Source organism: Molossus molossus, unplaced genomic scaffold (assembly GCF_014108415.1).
Source record: "Molossus molossus isolate mMolMol1 unplaced genomic scaffold, mMolMol1.p scaffold_m16_p_15, whole genome shotgun sequence".
Lineage (NCBI taxonomy): Eukaryota > Metazoa > Chordata > Mammalia > Chiroptera > Molossidae > Molossus > Molossus molossus.
In genome coordinates, this window is record NW_023425350.1 from 54,753,644 (window position 1) to 54,771,056 (window position 17,413).

At 41.7% G+C, this 17,413-nt stretch overlaps 1 protein-coding gene across 3 annotated transcripts in view; it reads left to right on the plus strand.

The window, feature by feature from the left end:
* TET3 (tet methylcytosine dioxygenase 3) overlaps positions 1–17,413 on the plus strand; it is a 112,563-nt gene that overhangs the window by 66,996 nt on the left and 28,154 nt on the right. For all 3 annotated transcript variants that reach the window (XM_036263169.1, XM_036263170.1, XM_036263171.1), the window contains one exon: positions 11,499–11,589. In XM_036263169.1, coding sequence (XP_036119062.1) covers positions 11,499–11,589 — 91 coding nt within the window. The remainder of the gene's footprint in view (positions 1–11,498; positions 11,590–17,413) is intronic.

The following is a 17,413-nucleotide window of genomic DNA, read 5'->3' on the forward strand; positions in this document are numbered from 1 at the left end:
AAGGGTTGTGACATGCAGACTCAGTCTGTGGGAATGTTGGGGTCATTTGTTGGTTCCCAGCACAGAGCATGGAACAAACTGAACAAAGGCAAGGGTGAAAGATAGAATGAAAAACCTTTCTCAAATGAAAGAAAATGAAAAATAGACAAATAGTGATCCCGATGAAGTAAGTGAATTTCAAGAATGAAGAAGTGCCTATAAATAAATTAACCAAAAAGTTAAGTTGGTCACACATACTTGGTTTTATAAACTTCTTAAAAATATCTTTATTGTTGAAAGTATTACAGATGTTCCCTCTTTTCCCCCCCATTGATACCCTCTACCCTTTTCCGGACCCGCCCCCCAAGGCCTTCATGGCACTATTGTCTGTGTCCATGAGTTATGCATATATGTATGTAAGTTCTTTGGTTTATTTCTTCCCACCCCCCTTTCCCTCTAAGATTTGTCAGTCTGTTCTATGCTTCCATGCCTCTGGACCTATTTTGTCAGTCAGTTTATTCTGTTCATTAGATTCCACATATAAGTGAGATGATGTGATACTTGTCTGTCTCTGACTGGCTTATTTTGCTCAGCATAATACTCTCCAGGTCCCTCCATGTCATCTCAAAGAGTAAGAGATCTTTCTTTCTTACAGCTGCATAGTGTTCTATTTTGTACATGTACCACAGCTTTTTAATCCACTCATCTGCTGATGGGCACTTGGGCTGTTTCTAGGCCTTAGCTGTTATAAATAGTGCTGCTATGAACATGGCGGGGGTACATATATTCTTTCTGATTGGTGTTTCAGTATTCTTAGGATATGTTCTTAGCAATGGGATAACTGGGTCAAATGGCAGTTCAATTTTAATTTTTTGAGGAAAACACTGTATTTTCCATAGTGGCTGCATCAGTCTGCATTCCCACCAGCAGTGTATTAGAGTCCCCTTTTCTCCACACCCTCGCCAGCACTTGTGGTTTGATGATTGGTTGATGGCAGCCATTCTGGTAGGTGTGAGGTGATACCTCATAGTCATTTTAATTTGTATCTCTGATGATTAGTGACTTTGAGCAACTTTTCATATGTCTCTTGGCCAACTGTGTGTCCTCTTTGGAGCAGTATCTATTTAAGTCCTTTCCTACTTTTTAATTGGCTTGTTCTTCTTCCTTTTGTTAAGTTGTATGAGTTCTTTATGTATTTTGGAAATTAACCTTTTATCCAATATATCATTGGAAAATATGTTTTCCTATATTGTGGGACCCCTTTTCATTTTATTGATGGTTTCTTTTGCTGTGCAGACGCTTTTTATTTTGATGTAGTCCCATTTGTTTATTTTTTTCCTTTGTTTCTCTTGTATCATTGAAAATTCTACTACATGAGATGTCTGAGATTTTGCTGCCTATGGTTTCTTCCTGGATTTTTATGGTTTCACGACTTACATTTAAGTTTTTTATCCATTTTGAGTTATTCTCGTGTAAGGTGTAAGTTGGTGGTCTAGTTTAATTTTTTGCATGTACCTATCCTGTTTCCCCAACACAATTTATTGAAGAGACTCTCTTTACTCCATTGTATGCTCTTGCCGCCTTTGTCAAATTCTAATTGTGCATAATGTCTTGGGTTGATTTCTGGGCTCTCTGTTCTGTTCCATTGATCTATATGATTGTTCTTGTGCCAGTACCAGGCTGTTTTGATTATAGTGGCTTTGTAGTATAATTTGATATCTGGTATTGTGATCCCTCCTACTTTGTTCTTCTTAAGATTGCTGCAGCTATTTGGGGTCTTTTTGGTTCTGTATAAGTTTTTAGGTTATTTGTTCTAGATCTGTGAAATATCCCATTAGTATTTTAATAGGGATTGCATTGAAAAATGCCCCCCCCCCCGGCTGGAGTTGCTCAGTGGTTGGAGCCCTTGCACTGAAGGGTCACAGGTTTAATTCCTGGTTAAGGGTATGTGCCTGGGTTGCACATTTCCCAGCCCCAGTCAGGGTGCATGCAAGAGACAGCCAGTCAATGTGTTTCTCTCACATAGATGTCTCTGTCTCTGTCTCTGTCTCTGTCTCTCTCTCTCTCTTTTTCTTCCCCTCCTTTCCTTTCACTCTCACTAAAGATCAATGGGTGACAATTAGCAAAAATAAATAAATTATTTTTCAAAGCATTCTTTTAATTGAAATACAGATATAGGAAGGTATCTTAAGCATACAGCCCAGTGTAGTTTTACAAAAGACACATACTTGTGTAACCACATTTAGATCAAGAAATAACTTGACCAGCCCCTCAGAAGTTCCTGCGGGCCCCACCCATCATAGCACCTGACCCCCTCAAGCATGGCCTGTGGACCATTTCTGGTCCACATCTGTGAGCTAAAAGTGATTTTTGTGTTTTTAAATGGTTAAAAAAAAATCAAAAGAAAAATATCTTAATACTCATGAAACTTATACAACATCCAAATTTCAGCATCCATAGTTTTGATGAAACATAGCCATGCTTATTTATTTATGCCTTCTCTGCGGCTGCTTTTGTACTACATCAGCAACGAGGAGCAGTTGCCACAGAGACTGCTGGCCCTGCAAAACCTTAAATGGTTGCCATCTGGTCCCGGCCTCCCCTCACAGGAGGGTTTGGGGTCGATTCCTGGTCAAGGGCACATACCTGGGTTGCAGGTTCAATCCCTGGCCTTAGTCAAGCTGTGTGCAGAAGGCAACCAATCAGTGTGTCTCTCTCTCACTTTGATGTTTCTCTCGCTCCTCTCTCTTCCTCTCCCCTCCCTTCCACTCTCTCTAAAAGTCAGTGGAAAAATATTCTCAGGTGAGGATTAACCAAAAAAAAAATGGTTTCCATCTGGCCCTTAACATAAAAAGTTTGATGACCCCCGTCCTAAGATAACTAATCTAATTTCTAACATTGATCAGTTTTGGCTGTCCTTGAGCTTCATATGTATGGAATCATATACAATTTTTTTTTTTTTATATTCTGGCTCTTTTTTTTTTCAATGTTGTGTTTATGAGATTCAGCTATGTGTGCGTAGCGGTACCTGTAGTTCGTTCATGCTCATTGCCATATAGTACTCCATTTTATGAATAAACCACCATTTATCCTTGAGATGGCTTATAGTCCTTTGGATTGTTCCCAGTTTGGGGTTATTGTGAATTGTGCTCACTAAGAGGTTCTTACATATGTTTCTTGGTACAGGGATGTATACGTGTGTACATTTCTGTGGGTTATATCAATTTCCTAGGATGGAAATTGTGTGTTCGTCTTTAGTAGAGACTATCCATTTCCCAGCAGCGCTCCACATGCTCACCAGCAGGTGTTGTGAACTGTCTTTCTGGCGTTGTGGTCGTTGTTTCCCCTCTCGTTGGGGCTTTAGTTGACATTTCCCTGATGACTGAGGAGGTTGAGCAGCTTTTCATATGTCCTCCTTTGTAGAGTCCCTGCCCATTTCTCTTTTGTGTTTCCATCTTCTTTTTTTTTGCTTGGTGTTTGTTTATTCGAGATATGAGTTCTTTGTTGGAGATATGTATTGCAGTTCTCAGAATATTGAGATAAAAAGTTTGACCGAAGAATTCAGTACCCAATAAAGTTGGTTTTCACATGTAAAGCCTTCATAAAAGCATTCCCAAATATGCAAGAACTCAAATTTTCTAGAGATGAATCAATTAAGTAACAGATTGGGGAAGCTGTGGTATGAAGGGGCTGGCAGGGAAGACTAAATGTATTCAAATATAAAGTCTAAATTTAAATGTGATAATTATTTTTCATTATAATAGAAGGGGGAGGCATGTTCACAAAGATACCAACAAAAAACAGGAGGTAAAGTGGAGGAGGAGGTGGGAGAAATAAGCTGCTAACTTCTTTCTCTCCAAAAGTAGTACCATTAGCATTACAAAACACATACTATAGATTTTCCAAATTACTTGGGGGTGGGGGGGGGGATATATACAAAGAAAATACAGCCCTGGCCGGTTTGGCTCAGCGGTTGGAGCGTCGGCCTGCGGTACAGAGAGACCCGGGATCGGTTCCTGCTAAGGGCATGTACTTCGGTTGCAGTTTGTCCCCGACCCTGGTTGGTCGTGCGGGTGGCAGCCACTCGATGTGTCCCTTCACGTCGATGTTTCTCTCTCTCTCTCTCCCTCCTCCTCTATCTGAACAAAAAATGGAAAAATGACCTCGGGCGAGGCTAAAAAAAAAAAACAACAAAAAAAAAGAAAATACAAAATTCATAATAAAAGGTAGGAAAGAAAGGAAACACAAGCATGGAAAACATAAAATGGCAGAACACCATGCATATGTTACAGCAATAAATGTAAGGAGGGTGAACCCACCTGTTGATTTTAAGATGAATGGCTGAACAGCACCAAGAGGTTAATAATAAACCTTACTTCACCATGGGAAAACAGAAACACATATGGGTCACTAATTCAGAGCATGCATGTATAACACATATATAAAATGAGGATATGTATAAAAGTTAGGATAATTAAATTTGTAAATGTTAAGATAATTAAAATTTTAAATGTATACTAGTTTCATAACTAAGCATACTTGCTTATAAGTCCAGTTTCTTCCCATAGAACACTTTCTTTCTGATAGAGACATGTAATTAAGGAAAGGGATACATATATTGGGGCAAGGGATGTAATGAAAAGAAACAATACAGTGATACCTCGGTTCTCGAACGCCTTGACTTTCGACCAAATCGGTATTCGACCAGGAGATTCGAGAAACTTTTGTCTTGGAATCCGAACAAATATTTGGAACTCGAACTTCCGAGATGAGCCGAGTTGAGCCGAATGGCGTTCATTCGGCCCAGCGCGCCTTGCTCGCGTCATCAGTGTGAGTGCAGAGAGAGTCACGCTTTGTGGAGAGAGTCACGCTTTACACTGAATTTAACCCTTAGACATACTGTACACTTTTATTTCTTGTTGAGACTTATGTTTTTCTACATATTATATACAAATTAGGCCAGTAAATAGGCATTTTCTGGGGCTTGGAACGAATTAATCCAGTTTCCATTATTTCCTATTGGGTTTCATTGCTTCGGTTCTCGAACAATTTGGTTCTCGACCGTCCTCCTGGAACGAATTATGTTCGAGAACCGAGGTATCACTGTACTTCTTTAAGACTCCTTGGGCTGCCTTGTAAACTGCTCCAAGGAAGAGAATGACTTTGGTTTTGTTTGGCCCTTGGGGCAGTGTCTGCTCTTTGTGCTTTCGTGGGCTTCCCCAGAGGAACCTGACCCTTCAGCTTCCAGGTTGGCTTGGTTTTGGATTTTTATACCTTTTTCCCCGCTGCTGGGATGGAGTTGCCAAGATTTGGTTTACATCTGCTCCTTAAACATCTCCTTTCCCTGCCCTTAACTGTGTATGTTTTTAGTTTTTCTGATTTTGAGCACAAGGTAGTCCCCAAAAGCTACATCATTATGTTCTAGTTCCAGTGTAAGACCCTGCATTCAATCCATGACTTTGACTTTTCTCCAGACAACAGAAACTGGAATAGAGCTCAGACCTTCTGGCATGTTCTCACGTTCTGTTTTCTGGAGGCGATGGAACATCCTAGTGCCTACAAAGAGCTTTCAGACCATTAATTCCAACACTGACGTTCTTTTTTTTTTTTATCCTCACCCGAGGACATTCTTCCATTTTTTGTTCAGATAGAGCGGGAGGGAGAGAGAGGAAGAGAGAGAGAGAGAGAAACATCGACGTGAAGGGACACATCGAGTGGCTGCCACCCGCACGACCAACCAGGGCTGGGGACAAACTGCAACCGAGGTACATGCCCTCAGCGGGAACCGAACCCGGGTCTCTCTGTACCGCAGGCCGACGCTCTAACCGCTGAGCCAAACCGGCCAGGGCAACACTGACGTTCTTACACTCTCTCCCCCTCTCCCCCAGGTCTCCTCCCCTTCCCTACTTCACATGCATCCTTTTGTAATTCTCTGTCTCATGGTTCAAAATAGTGTAGATTTGGAGCAAGTCTTTTTGTTGTTGTTAATCCTCACCCGAGGGTATTTTTTTCCATTGAATTTTAGAGAGAGCGGAAGGAAAGGAGGGAGGGATGGAGATTGAGAGAGAGAGAAATATCGATGTGAGAGAGACATATATCGATTGGTTGCCTCCCACATATGCCCTGACTGGGGCTGGGAATTGAACCTGCAACCCAGGTACGTGCCCTTGATCAGGAATCAAACCCACGACCCTTTGGTGCACAGGTCTATGTCCTAACCACTGAGCAACACCAGCCAGGGCTGGAGCATGTCATTTAAAAAAATTTTTCTTTATTGATTTTAGAGAGCAAGGAAGGGAGAGGGATAGAGAGATAGAAACACCAATCGGTGAGAACATCGATTGGCCACTTCCTGCATGCCCCCCACTGGGGATCTGGCCCACAACCTGGGCATGTGCCCTGACCAGGAATCAAACTGGCGACCTCTTGGTGCATGGGTCGACGCTCAACCACACTAGCTGGGCTGGAGCACACTAGCTGGGCTGGAGCACGTCATTTTTTTTTTTTTTTTTTTTTTTATCCTCACCCGAGGACATTTTTCCATTTTTTGTACAGAGTGGGAGGGAGAGAGAGGAAGAGAGAGAGAGGGAAACATCGATGTGAAAGGGACACATCGAGTGGCTGCCACCCGCACGACCAACCAGGGCCGGGGACAAACTGCAACCAAGGTACATGCTCTTAGCGGGAACCGAACCCGGGTCTCTCCGGACCGCAGGTGGACGCTCTAACCGCTGAGCCAAACTGGCCAGGGCAAGGAGCACGTCATTTTTAATCCCTTAGTTGAAAATATTCATTCATTCATGAAATATTTAAGCACTGATAGGTTGAACTGTACTAGGTACCTTACATCTCATCTAATACTCAACAATTCTATAGTTGTTGAGACATTATTTTAACTCTTTAAAGGCTCATAAGGGTTGTTGTAAGTTGACTACAATCACACAGTTTGCTTGGCAGAGTATGGGCAGCAGCTACTTATTGAGCTCATGAATTGCACCAAATACTGCACTTAGCGCCATGGAATACTTGAGAATTACAGAGGCTGAGAAGGTAACTTGGCACAGTTGCGCAGGTCTCTCCACGTTCATTCTGCTGTTCCATGTTAACACTAAAAGTGTACTGTGATACGTGCTTTGATATTTTTGTTGTATGCAAGGTGCTCTAGGAACTCGGGGAAAACGAGCCTGAGAAGTCCAGTAGGTTTCACAGAAAAGGAGACATTTAAACTAGGCCTTAAGAGATGAGTTTTCCAAAGAGAGAAGTAGAGGAAGACACTGTTATCGACGAGAAAACGCGTTTAAAGACACAGGGATGTTGCCTGGTTGTGTGGAAGAAGCCGTGTGGCGATTGCAGGATATAAGGCTGGGGGGTATGCATAGATGGCTCCCTCGGGCCTTGGAGACTGTGCCCTGGAACTTGGGCTCTGTCTTCTGTTTAGCATGGAGTCACCAGTGGAAAGTGATGTGACTAGATTTCTGTTTTGGGAAGTATAGTGGGTGGTGTTGGGTAGGTTGACCTAGGAGGACTGAGATCATTTAGAAGACCATGACAATAATTCAGGCAAGAACCTGACCCAGGACATTAGTGGAAGCCCTAAGAAGTCGGCAACTCCTTTCAATTCACTGGGCTGCACACAGCATTGCCAGTTTGCTCTTACACTTAGTGTGGGTCATGGCATATACACCTTTATGCTTGCATATGTGTGCATGTGTACTGACGTATGTGCTAATGTGTGTACACTAACTGGCCTATTATAGTTAGTTTGTTTTCCCACTTAAAATACTTGGAGGACATTTTTTATCAGTAAATTTGGAGCTGCCTAATTCCCTTGTGATAGCTGCTTAGTACTTTATTATATGGATGTGCCATAATGTGTTTATAACACAATGTATTAGGATGGACATTGAGGTTTCTGATTGTGTCGTTATAGATGATGGAGTAAGTATTCTTGTATGTACATATTTCGTACATGTGAAAGTATTCCCAAGTTCCTAGAAATAAATTCTTAAAAGAATTTGACATTCTTTGAAATTGCTGAGTCAAGTGGATGAGGCAGTTGTATTTTTAATATATTGCTAAGTTACTTTCCACACTGCCTGATTTCCTTACCCTCACCCCACAAGGCACTGTCAGACTTTGATGGTGACTCCTTGAATGATAAAACTGTATGCATGTTTGAGCATTTTCATTTCCCTTTCAAAGAACCATTTTTATCCTTTTTCATTTTTCCGTTGTGTTATTGACCTTATTTATCTGGAGGAGCTCTTGATATATTAAGGAAATAAGCTTTTTGTCTGATGTGAGTTTCAGATATTTTTTCCCAGTATGGTATTTGTCCTTTGGCTTGAGTTTTGGTAGTAATTACTATAAAAATTTTTAATTTTTTTTATTTATTGATTTAATTAAGAGGGAGAGGAAGGGGGGGGGGATTTATTATTCCACTTATGGATGTATTTGGTTGCTTCTTGCATGTGCCCTAACTGGGGATTGAACCCACAACCTTGGCATATCAGATGATGCTCTAACCAAATGAGCTCCCTGGCCAGAGCTAAAATTTTCTTGAGTTAAATTTAACGGGTGTGTGTGTGGGGGGGGGGGGGTGTGTGTGCGCGCGCGTGTGCATGCGTGGCTTCTGAATTTCATATTATATGTAGAGAAGATCTTACCACTTCCATGGTTATTTAAAAACTCTTCTATTGTTTTTCTTCCAGAACTTGTATAATCTAATATACTTTTTTAAAATGTAAAGCTTTCAACCATTTGGAATGTATTTTGGGATAAGGTATTAAGTATTAATCAGACTTTTCCCCCAGCTGTCCCAACACCATGCTTTAAAAAATTAATCTTGTCCTGTTGACTTGGAATGCCATTATCTTCTTATGTGTGGGTCTTATCTACCCAGCCAGATGATACACTTTTTAAGGGCTCAGTCAGTTTTATTTTTGTTTTGTTTTTATCCTCAGCAGAGGACATTTTTCCATTTTTGTTCAGACAGAGTGGGAGGGAGAAAGAGAGAGAGAAACATCGACGTGGAAGGGACACATTGAGTGGCTGCCTCCCACATGACCCCAACCAGGGCCGGGGACCAACTGCAACCCAGGTACGTGCTCTTGACCAGTACGTGCTCTCAAACCTGTGATTCATTGGTCCGCAGGCTGATGCTCTAACCGCTGAGCCAAGCTGGCCAGGATGGGCCCAGTCAGTTTTTATCCTGTCTTGTTTCCCTGTTAAAGTTTAACTAAATGCTCTGCATAGAATAGGTATGACATTAATTTTTTTTTTTTCATTTTAAACATTGTGAACTCCATATGCTATATAAGAAAGTACAGAAAACATTCATATACTGTTTAATGAAAATGTATAAAATCAACACTTGTGTAACCACCACCTAGACCAAGAAATAGCCCATTTGTGGTTTCCCATATGCCCCCTGTATACTCTTCCAATCACATTCCTCTCCCATCCCTCAGAGGGAACCACTCTCTTGACCAGTGACGACGATTTCCTTCTTTTTCTTTAGCTGAAGGTTGAACCGTATGAAATTGCCATTTTTGTATAGCTAACAAATTGTTGAACGTCTGCAATTTTACATTTCAGCCCTAGTAATTTTACCCCGCCAATGGATCTCTAAACAGTGTAGTTTCGTTGAGCTTAGCTTTGAATATTACTTCAGTGCAGTCTCCCTGTGTTTGCCCCGTGCTGTAGTTTTCTCCCTCGCTGTGGTGCAGTCTTCAACCGCGGTGTTGCGCGTTGCCAGTTCTCATTGCTGGCTGTATGCCCTTCTGTGACTAGTACATTTCGTTGATCCATTCTGCTGTTGCTGGCTTAGGGGTTGTTTCCAATTTTGATGGCTGCAAACACGTTACTCTGAAAATTCTTGAACACATTTTGTACACATGTCCTCTATGACATGATCAGCCACTTAGGGCCCCCCGCATAGCTTTTTTGTTTTTGTTTATTTTTTAACTTTATTTTGAAATAATTTTACATTTATAGAAGAGTTACAAAGTTGGAACAGAGAGTTTCCTGTATCCCCTTTACCTGGCTTCCCCTAATATAAATGTCTTACATAATTACGGTACATTTAAAAATCAGTTTTTCCACGAATGTCTCTTGTCTGTTCTAGGGCCCAATGCAGAATACCACATTGCATTTAGTTGTCATGTCTCCTTAGACATAAAACAAACTTTCCAACTGTAGTACAGTATTTGTATAAAGTTCTTTTTGTTTTTAGGCTTCAGTATCCAGTCAAAACACTTTCTTTCACTTAGAAAAAATTGTTGAAAATGCATCCATGTTGTTGCATGAATCAATAGTTTCTTCCTTTTAAAAATATGTAGTGAACTTTACATAACATACAATGAATCATATAAAAGTGACCAATTCAGTGGCATTTAGTACATTCACAGTGTTGTGCATCCACTGCCTGTGTAGTTCCAAAATATTTTGACCACTCCAGAAGAAAGCCCTCGTCAGCAGTTACTTTCCATTTCTCCCTCCTCCCGGCCTCTGGCAACCACCAATCTGCTTTCTGTCTCTATGGGTTTACCTATTCTGGACGTTTCATATGACTGGAATCATAACTATGTGGTCTTTTGTGTCTGGCTTCTTTCACTCAGCATCATGTTTTTGAGATTCATTCACATTGTGGCCTGAATCAGTACTTCATTCCTTTCTTTTGAAAATTGTGGTAAAATACACATAACATAAAATTTGCCATTTTCACCACATTTAAGTATACAGTTTAGTGGCATTAATTACATTCACAGCATTGTGCAGCCATCACCACTATTTCCAAAACCTTTTCTTCACCTTAAACAGAAACTCTGCACCCATTAAGTAGTAACTCCCCTTTCCCCACTCCTCCCAGCCCCTGGTACCCTCTCATTTTTATCTGAATGAATTTGCCTATTGTAGATGTTTCAACATGTGGAGTCACACAGTATTTTTCCTTGTGCCTGGCTTATTTCACTTAGCACAATGTTTCCAAGGTTCATCCGTGTTGTAGTGCGAGTGCCAGACTTTATTCCTTTTTGTGGTAGGATAATATTGTGTGGCTAGACTACACTTTGTTTATCTGTTGATGGACACTTGTGTTGTTTTCCCCTTTGGCTCTTGTGACTAATGCTACTTGAACATGGGCACACAGGTACTGTCGAGTCCTTGTTTTTAGTCCATTTGGGTGGATCCCTGGAGTGGAGTGGTTGGCCGACCCCTGGTCTAGAATATGTAGGATGATAAGCTCAATTCCAACATGGTTGGACCACAGTCTTGACAACACATGGTTTTATATTTAAAAATTTTTGCCAGTTTGGCCTATGTGTAATGGTGTTTTATTGTGATTTTAATTTGTACTTTCTATTTTCTAATGGGGTTGAACACATTGTCACCTATTTATAAGCCATTTGAATTTCCTGTTTTATAATGTGCCCATTAACTTTCCCATTGGTGATTTGCCTTTCCAAATGAATGTTGATGAATTGGTGTCTCCAATTAATGTTTACTCTGTGTTTCTGCAGAACAAATAGTGGAGAAAGATGAAGGTCCGTATTACACTCACCTGGGATCTGGCCCCACAGTAGCCTCTATCCGGGAACTCATGGAGGAGCGGTGAGTGATGCGCACGTGTCCAAGGAGAAATGGGCAAATTGCTGATAGACTGTGGATTTTAAGCACCTCTCATGTTCGTTGCCTTGTACTGGACAACATACAGAAAGGAATATTGATATTCAGACTGTGGATGCTTGAATGTGGGATTCTTACCCTTACTGCTTCTGGGTTTCTTTCTGTCTAGGCCTGCCCTTCATTGGTTCCCCTCTCCCTTTTCCTCTCTCTTTCTTGAAATATTTTTTATCAAAGAAACATGGTTAAATGGTTATATGGTTTATAGAGTTTTCTGTGGTCTGAATTCTGTTGCTAGCTCTCCTGTGGTATTGTTTAACATGGTCTTCTGTCCTGCGTCCTAGAAATTGGTGCTAGGTGTAAAGGCGGGATCAGAATCAAATTGTTTATTCTTTCATTTGTTTTTTCAAAACTACTTTATCGATGATGTTTTGTACCTTAACTTAGAGGAATGTACTGTCCCAACTGTAGCCGGTGGTTATTTCTTTCAACATGATCCTAGGAGTTTTGAATAGCTTTCTTGATTTCTCGTATGACAAGATGTTCTGGGCTCACATTGTGTGTTTATCCGATCAGTACTGGTTTCTTTTATTGTGAGAAAAAGAATTTAGAAAACAAACTCTGGGTGCTAGGCATGGTCATTGCCACCGGGGTGCTCGTTGTTTCTAGACCATTTTGGTAGGCAGAGCTAAGATGTGTGTGTAGGTTTTTTACTTTGTTGTTGTTTAGTGATTAAACCCATCGTGAGTTTATATGAACACTTCCAATTCAAACTCAAGACTGTAGGGTTTTTACTTAATACCTCTCTTTTGTTTTTGTTTTTTAAAGCAGTTTGTGTGAATAGAGATTTTAAAATCTGGTTATGTGTCCACAGCCGATATTAAATGCTATGAGTTCCAGTATTTGGAGCGGTAAAACAGCTCAGTGATGGGGAGCAGATGGACACTGAGGCTCGACTAAGGTCCAGTCAGTCCTGGCCCTGCCTCTTACTGCTGAGTCACCTGGGTTCTCTGTGACCCAGTTTTCTGATCTGCAAAATGGAGATGATGGTAGATGTGTACACATTGTAGGAGAGTTGAAGATGAACTAAATGGATTGTATGTGACACACAGTGTTTACTAGTGAGTACTGCATAGAGTGTCTACCTCATATACACGTGTACTGCTGCATTTTTCAATAACAAGCATTAGTATGTTTTAGTAGTAAAGGCAAAGATGTAGACATAAACATGTTTGTTCAGACATACACATACATGTGTGGAAGGCTGAGTGGCTCCAAGTTTTCACAAATTTGGGAACCAGATTTTGTCTGACCAGAGGAGCCAGACTAATCCTGTCATTAATATAGCAGGGAACATGATTTTGAACTGAAGAACTCAGAGCATCCCTGAAGGAGGAAAAGGTAAGGTGAATAGAGGATAGTGGTTTGCTGTCATCACTCTTAATTCTCCTGTACCATCTGGAAACATTTCTTTTTTCTTTCTTTTTTTTTTTTTTATTCTCACTAGAGGACATTTTTCCTTTTTTTTAAATTTTTTTTTATTTAGTAAGAGTGGGAGGGAGAGAGAGGAAGAGAGAGAGAGAGAGAGAGAAACATCAAAGTGAAAGGGACACATCAAGTGGCTGCCACCTGCACGACCAACCAGGGCCAGGGACAAACTGCAACCGAGGTACGTGCCCTTAGCGGAAACCGAACCCGGGTCTCTCTGGACCGCAGGCCGACGCTCTAACCACTGAGCAAACTGGCCAGGGCTGGAAACATTTCTATTCAGGGTAGCCCATTAGAAAAGCAGTTGATCAGAGACCTAAGGTATAAATTCAAGCCTGATTGAAAGGGTACCTCTGAGTTCATGAGAATGAAACTGATTTAAAACAGGGTATGTGTTGTACATTCCAGGTTGGGAGGGGCATCGTTTTGGCCATTGACTTATTTATTTATTTATTTTATTTTAAAATTTTTTATTTATTTTTTTGTTACAGATGTTTCTTCTTTTTTACCCCATTGGCAACCCCTCCCAACCTCACCCCCGCTCCGTCCCCGGCTTTGTTGTTCTTGTCTATTGGTTATGTATACATGCATATAAGTTCTGTGGTTTATCTCTTCCTAACCCCCTACTCCCTCTTCTGAGGGATGTCAGTCTGTGCCCTACTTCCATGTTTCTGGGTCTACCGTATTCCTCAGACTGTTATGTTCATTATATTCCGTATATAAGTGAGATCATGTGGTATTTGTCTTTTTCTGCTTGGCTTCTTTCACTTAGGATAATACTTTCCAGGTCCCTCCATGTCATCTCAAAGGATAAGAGATCTTTCTTTCTTACCGCTGCATAGTACTCCATTGTGTATATGTACCACAGCTTTTTTATCCATTCGTCTACTGATGGACACTTGGGCTGTTTCCAGATCTTAGCTATTGTAAATAGTGCTGTTACGAACATGGGGGTACATATATTCTTCCTGATTGGTGTTTCAGGCTTTTTAGGGTATATTCCTAGAAGCGGGATCACTGGGTCAAATGGAAGTTCAATTTTTAATTTTTGAGGTAACACCATATTGTTTTCCATAGTGGCTGCACCAGTCTGCATTCCCACCAGCAGTGTACTAGAGCCCCCTTTTCTCCACACCCTCGCCAACACTTGTTGTTTAATGATTTGTTGATGGCGGCCATTCTGACAGGTGTGAGGTGATACCTCATTGTTGTTTTAATTTGCATCTCTCTGATGATTAGTGATGTTGAGCATTTCTTCATATGTCTCTTGGCCATTTGTATGTCCTGTTTGGAGAGGTGTCTATTCAACTCCTCTGCCCATTTTTTAATTGGGTTCTTTGTCTTCCTTTTGTTGAGTTGTATGAGCACTTTATATATATTGGAAATTAACCCTTTATCTGATACATCATTGGCAATGATGTTCTCCCATACAGTGGGTTGTCTTTCCATTTTGATGATTGTTTCTTTTGCTGTGCAGAAGCTTTTTAGTTTGATGTAGTCCCATGTGTTCATTTTTTCCTTTGTTTCTGTTGCCTTAGGTGATGTATCAGTGAAAATTCTGCTCCGTATGATGTCCGAAATTTTGTTGCCTACATTTTCTTCTAGAATTTTTATGGATTCACGGGTCACATTTAAGTCTTTTATCCATTTCGAGTTTATTTTTGTGTATGGTGTAAGTTGATGGTCTAGTTTTATTTTTTTGCATGTAACTGTCCAATTTTCCCACCACCATTTATTAAAGAGGCTGTCTTTACTCCATGGCCATTGACTTTTGTAAAGAATTCTCACACTAATGTTTGCAGGTTGGGGGCTGTTGGGGAGTCAGATATACAAGTTTGGCCCTGGCTCTGTTGGTTGGGCATTGCTGGTTTGATTCCTGGTCAGGGCACATGCCTGGGTTGTGGGCTTGCTCCCCAGTAGGGGGCCTGCAGGAGGCAGTTGATTAATGTTTTACTCACACATTGATGTTTCTCTCTCTCAAAAAATGTTTAAAAAATCTATAACATAAAAAATGTACATGTTTGATCTGGGACAATTTTTGTGTGTGTGTTTCTTGGTCGCAAATTTATGAGTTTTCTGGATAGCAGTTAAATAACTCGTAGTTATAGAAGACTATGTTTTGAAACAAGGATTAAGAGACACCGATCAGCCCTGGCCGGTTTGGCTCAGCGGTTAGAGTGTCGGCCTGCAGTCCGGAGAGACCCAGGTTTGGTTCCCGCTAAGGGCATGTACCTCGGTTGCAGTTTGTCCCCAGCCCTGGTTGGGTCGTGCGGGTGGCGGGCACTCGATGGGTCCCTTTCGCATCATATCTCCCTTTCTCGCTCTTCCTTTCTCCCCCTCCCACTCTATCTGAACAAAATATGGAAAAAATATCCTCAGTTGAGGATATAAAAAAAGAGAGAGACACTGATCAAGTTGAGATATTTTTTCCTTTTTGCTCCTCTCATTGCTTTAAAAATAACTGCCACGTATAGATTCTTCAGAAACTGATCCAAGGGTGAAATTCCTCTCAAGACCAGGAATACTTGTGTTTTTCTTCAGCAACTGCTTTATTTTTATCTTGAGGACCTTGTAAACCATGTAACAGATTGTGTTTGCATCTTTATGTTGGCTGCTCATAAGCTGGAGCCAGATTCGTGTACCCCCATTAGAAGGAGTCTTTGTCCTGTGGGGGCCTGTTCAGGTTAATTCCAGGGTCCTTTTGACAGGAATGAAGGACCCTAAGGAGTCTTCATTAGCTTCTTTGATTTCTCATATGATGAAACGTTCCAGGCTCATCTCGAAAATACCCACAAAACCCCACTGTTTGCATTTTGTGTACCAACATCATGTCTGTCTGTCCCATCACCCGTTATTTTTATCACATAGACATCTCTTTAAGCTCCTTTTGGAACAAGAAGGGGAATGAATGATTGATGAAAATAACCTGTCTGGGAGTCTCATTTGTGAATGGTTCAGGCTGTCTCTTTCCCTAGAGCTCCCCCTTTTCTCTGCAGGACCGACCACACTACTGCCAGGAGTTGGCCAAAGGCAGGAGGGGAAGCAGACTGAAATCAAGGAGTCTTTGGTGCCTTTAGCTTATCTGGTAAAGATTTGCAGAAAGGAGGGGAACTCTAAAATAATATCCCAATTTTTTACGCGTTCCATACCTCCAGCTCCCCAGCTCCTCCTCATTGTCGCTGATGATTGGAACCAGTGGTTCAAACCCCTGTCTAGAATGGTGTGCTGCACGGAGCCACACGGCCTCTGGCTGGATGGGGCTTCTCTGCAGCCTCGGAGTTCAGTAAAGGTTCATTCCGGAAATGAAGAACCAGCACTATTCTTCCGAGTGTTGGGGAGCTGGTCTCATTACTGGGTGACAGAGGTAACCCCAAAGAAGCACCACATTAGACCAGGGGTTCTCAAACTTGAAGTGCTTCCGTTTCCTGTGGGGCTTGTGAAAGCACAGACGGCCCCCCAGCCCCAGTCTCTGGGGTGCAGCCCCGGAATCTGCATTCCTCCCAGGTTTCCAGGTGATGCTGGTCCTGGCACCACCTTTAAGAGCCACTGGCTAGGATGATGAGGTTACCCTTGGGACCAGGGTTTCAGCCTGTTCTTACAGACTTAGTTTAGGGTCTAGGAATTCATCTATATTCTAAAAGGGGGCCTCTTAATGATAGGCCAGAAAGTGAGACATTTAAGAAAAAAGAATTAACTCTAGAATTGGTTGGTTGTCTTTAAACACTGAGACAGTGCGGGTTTTTTTTTTTAAATGCCTAGCTGGACATTCAGTGCTTGGCCCTTATGTTGGCTCTGGAATACGCAGTTTGCTGCAGGAAGCATTTCTCACAGGGGTGGGATGGTGGGGAAGGTCCTAGTCGAGCCCGTGCCAGTGTCCTCAGCTCACCCTCCTGTGGGGAACATGATATCCTTCCTGTCTGTTTGGGTGGGGGCAGTGTGGTCACCTCCGGCTGTTCTTCCCGCAGCGACCCCAGCACACAGCGAGTGCCCAGCCTCTGCCCTCGTGAGCCCCTTCCTGATAAACCTTGTTGCATTCAAAGTTTTCCTGGACCCAAACAAAAGCAGCACTATCTGGGCTTGTCCTCTTGAGCCAGCCCATGCTGTGTAAACGCCCCGTGCTGTCTGCAAGCGCAACCTATACAGGACGAACACAGCCTGGGCATTTTAATGTGGTAATTGTCAGAAACACTTTTCGCTTGTTCACTGAGCCTCAAGTGAAACAGAGAACGTAGAGAAACCTTAGATCAACTGTTTAAAAAATATTAGTTCTCTTTTCCAGTTACAAAAATAAAACATGTCTGTAAAAGGCCTTTTAAAAAAACTT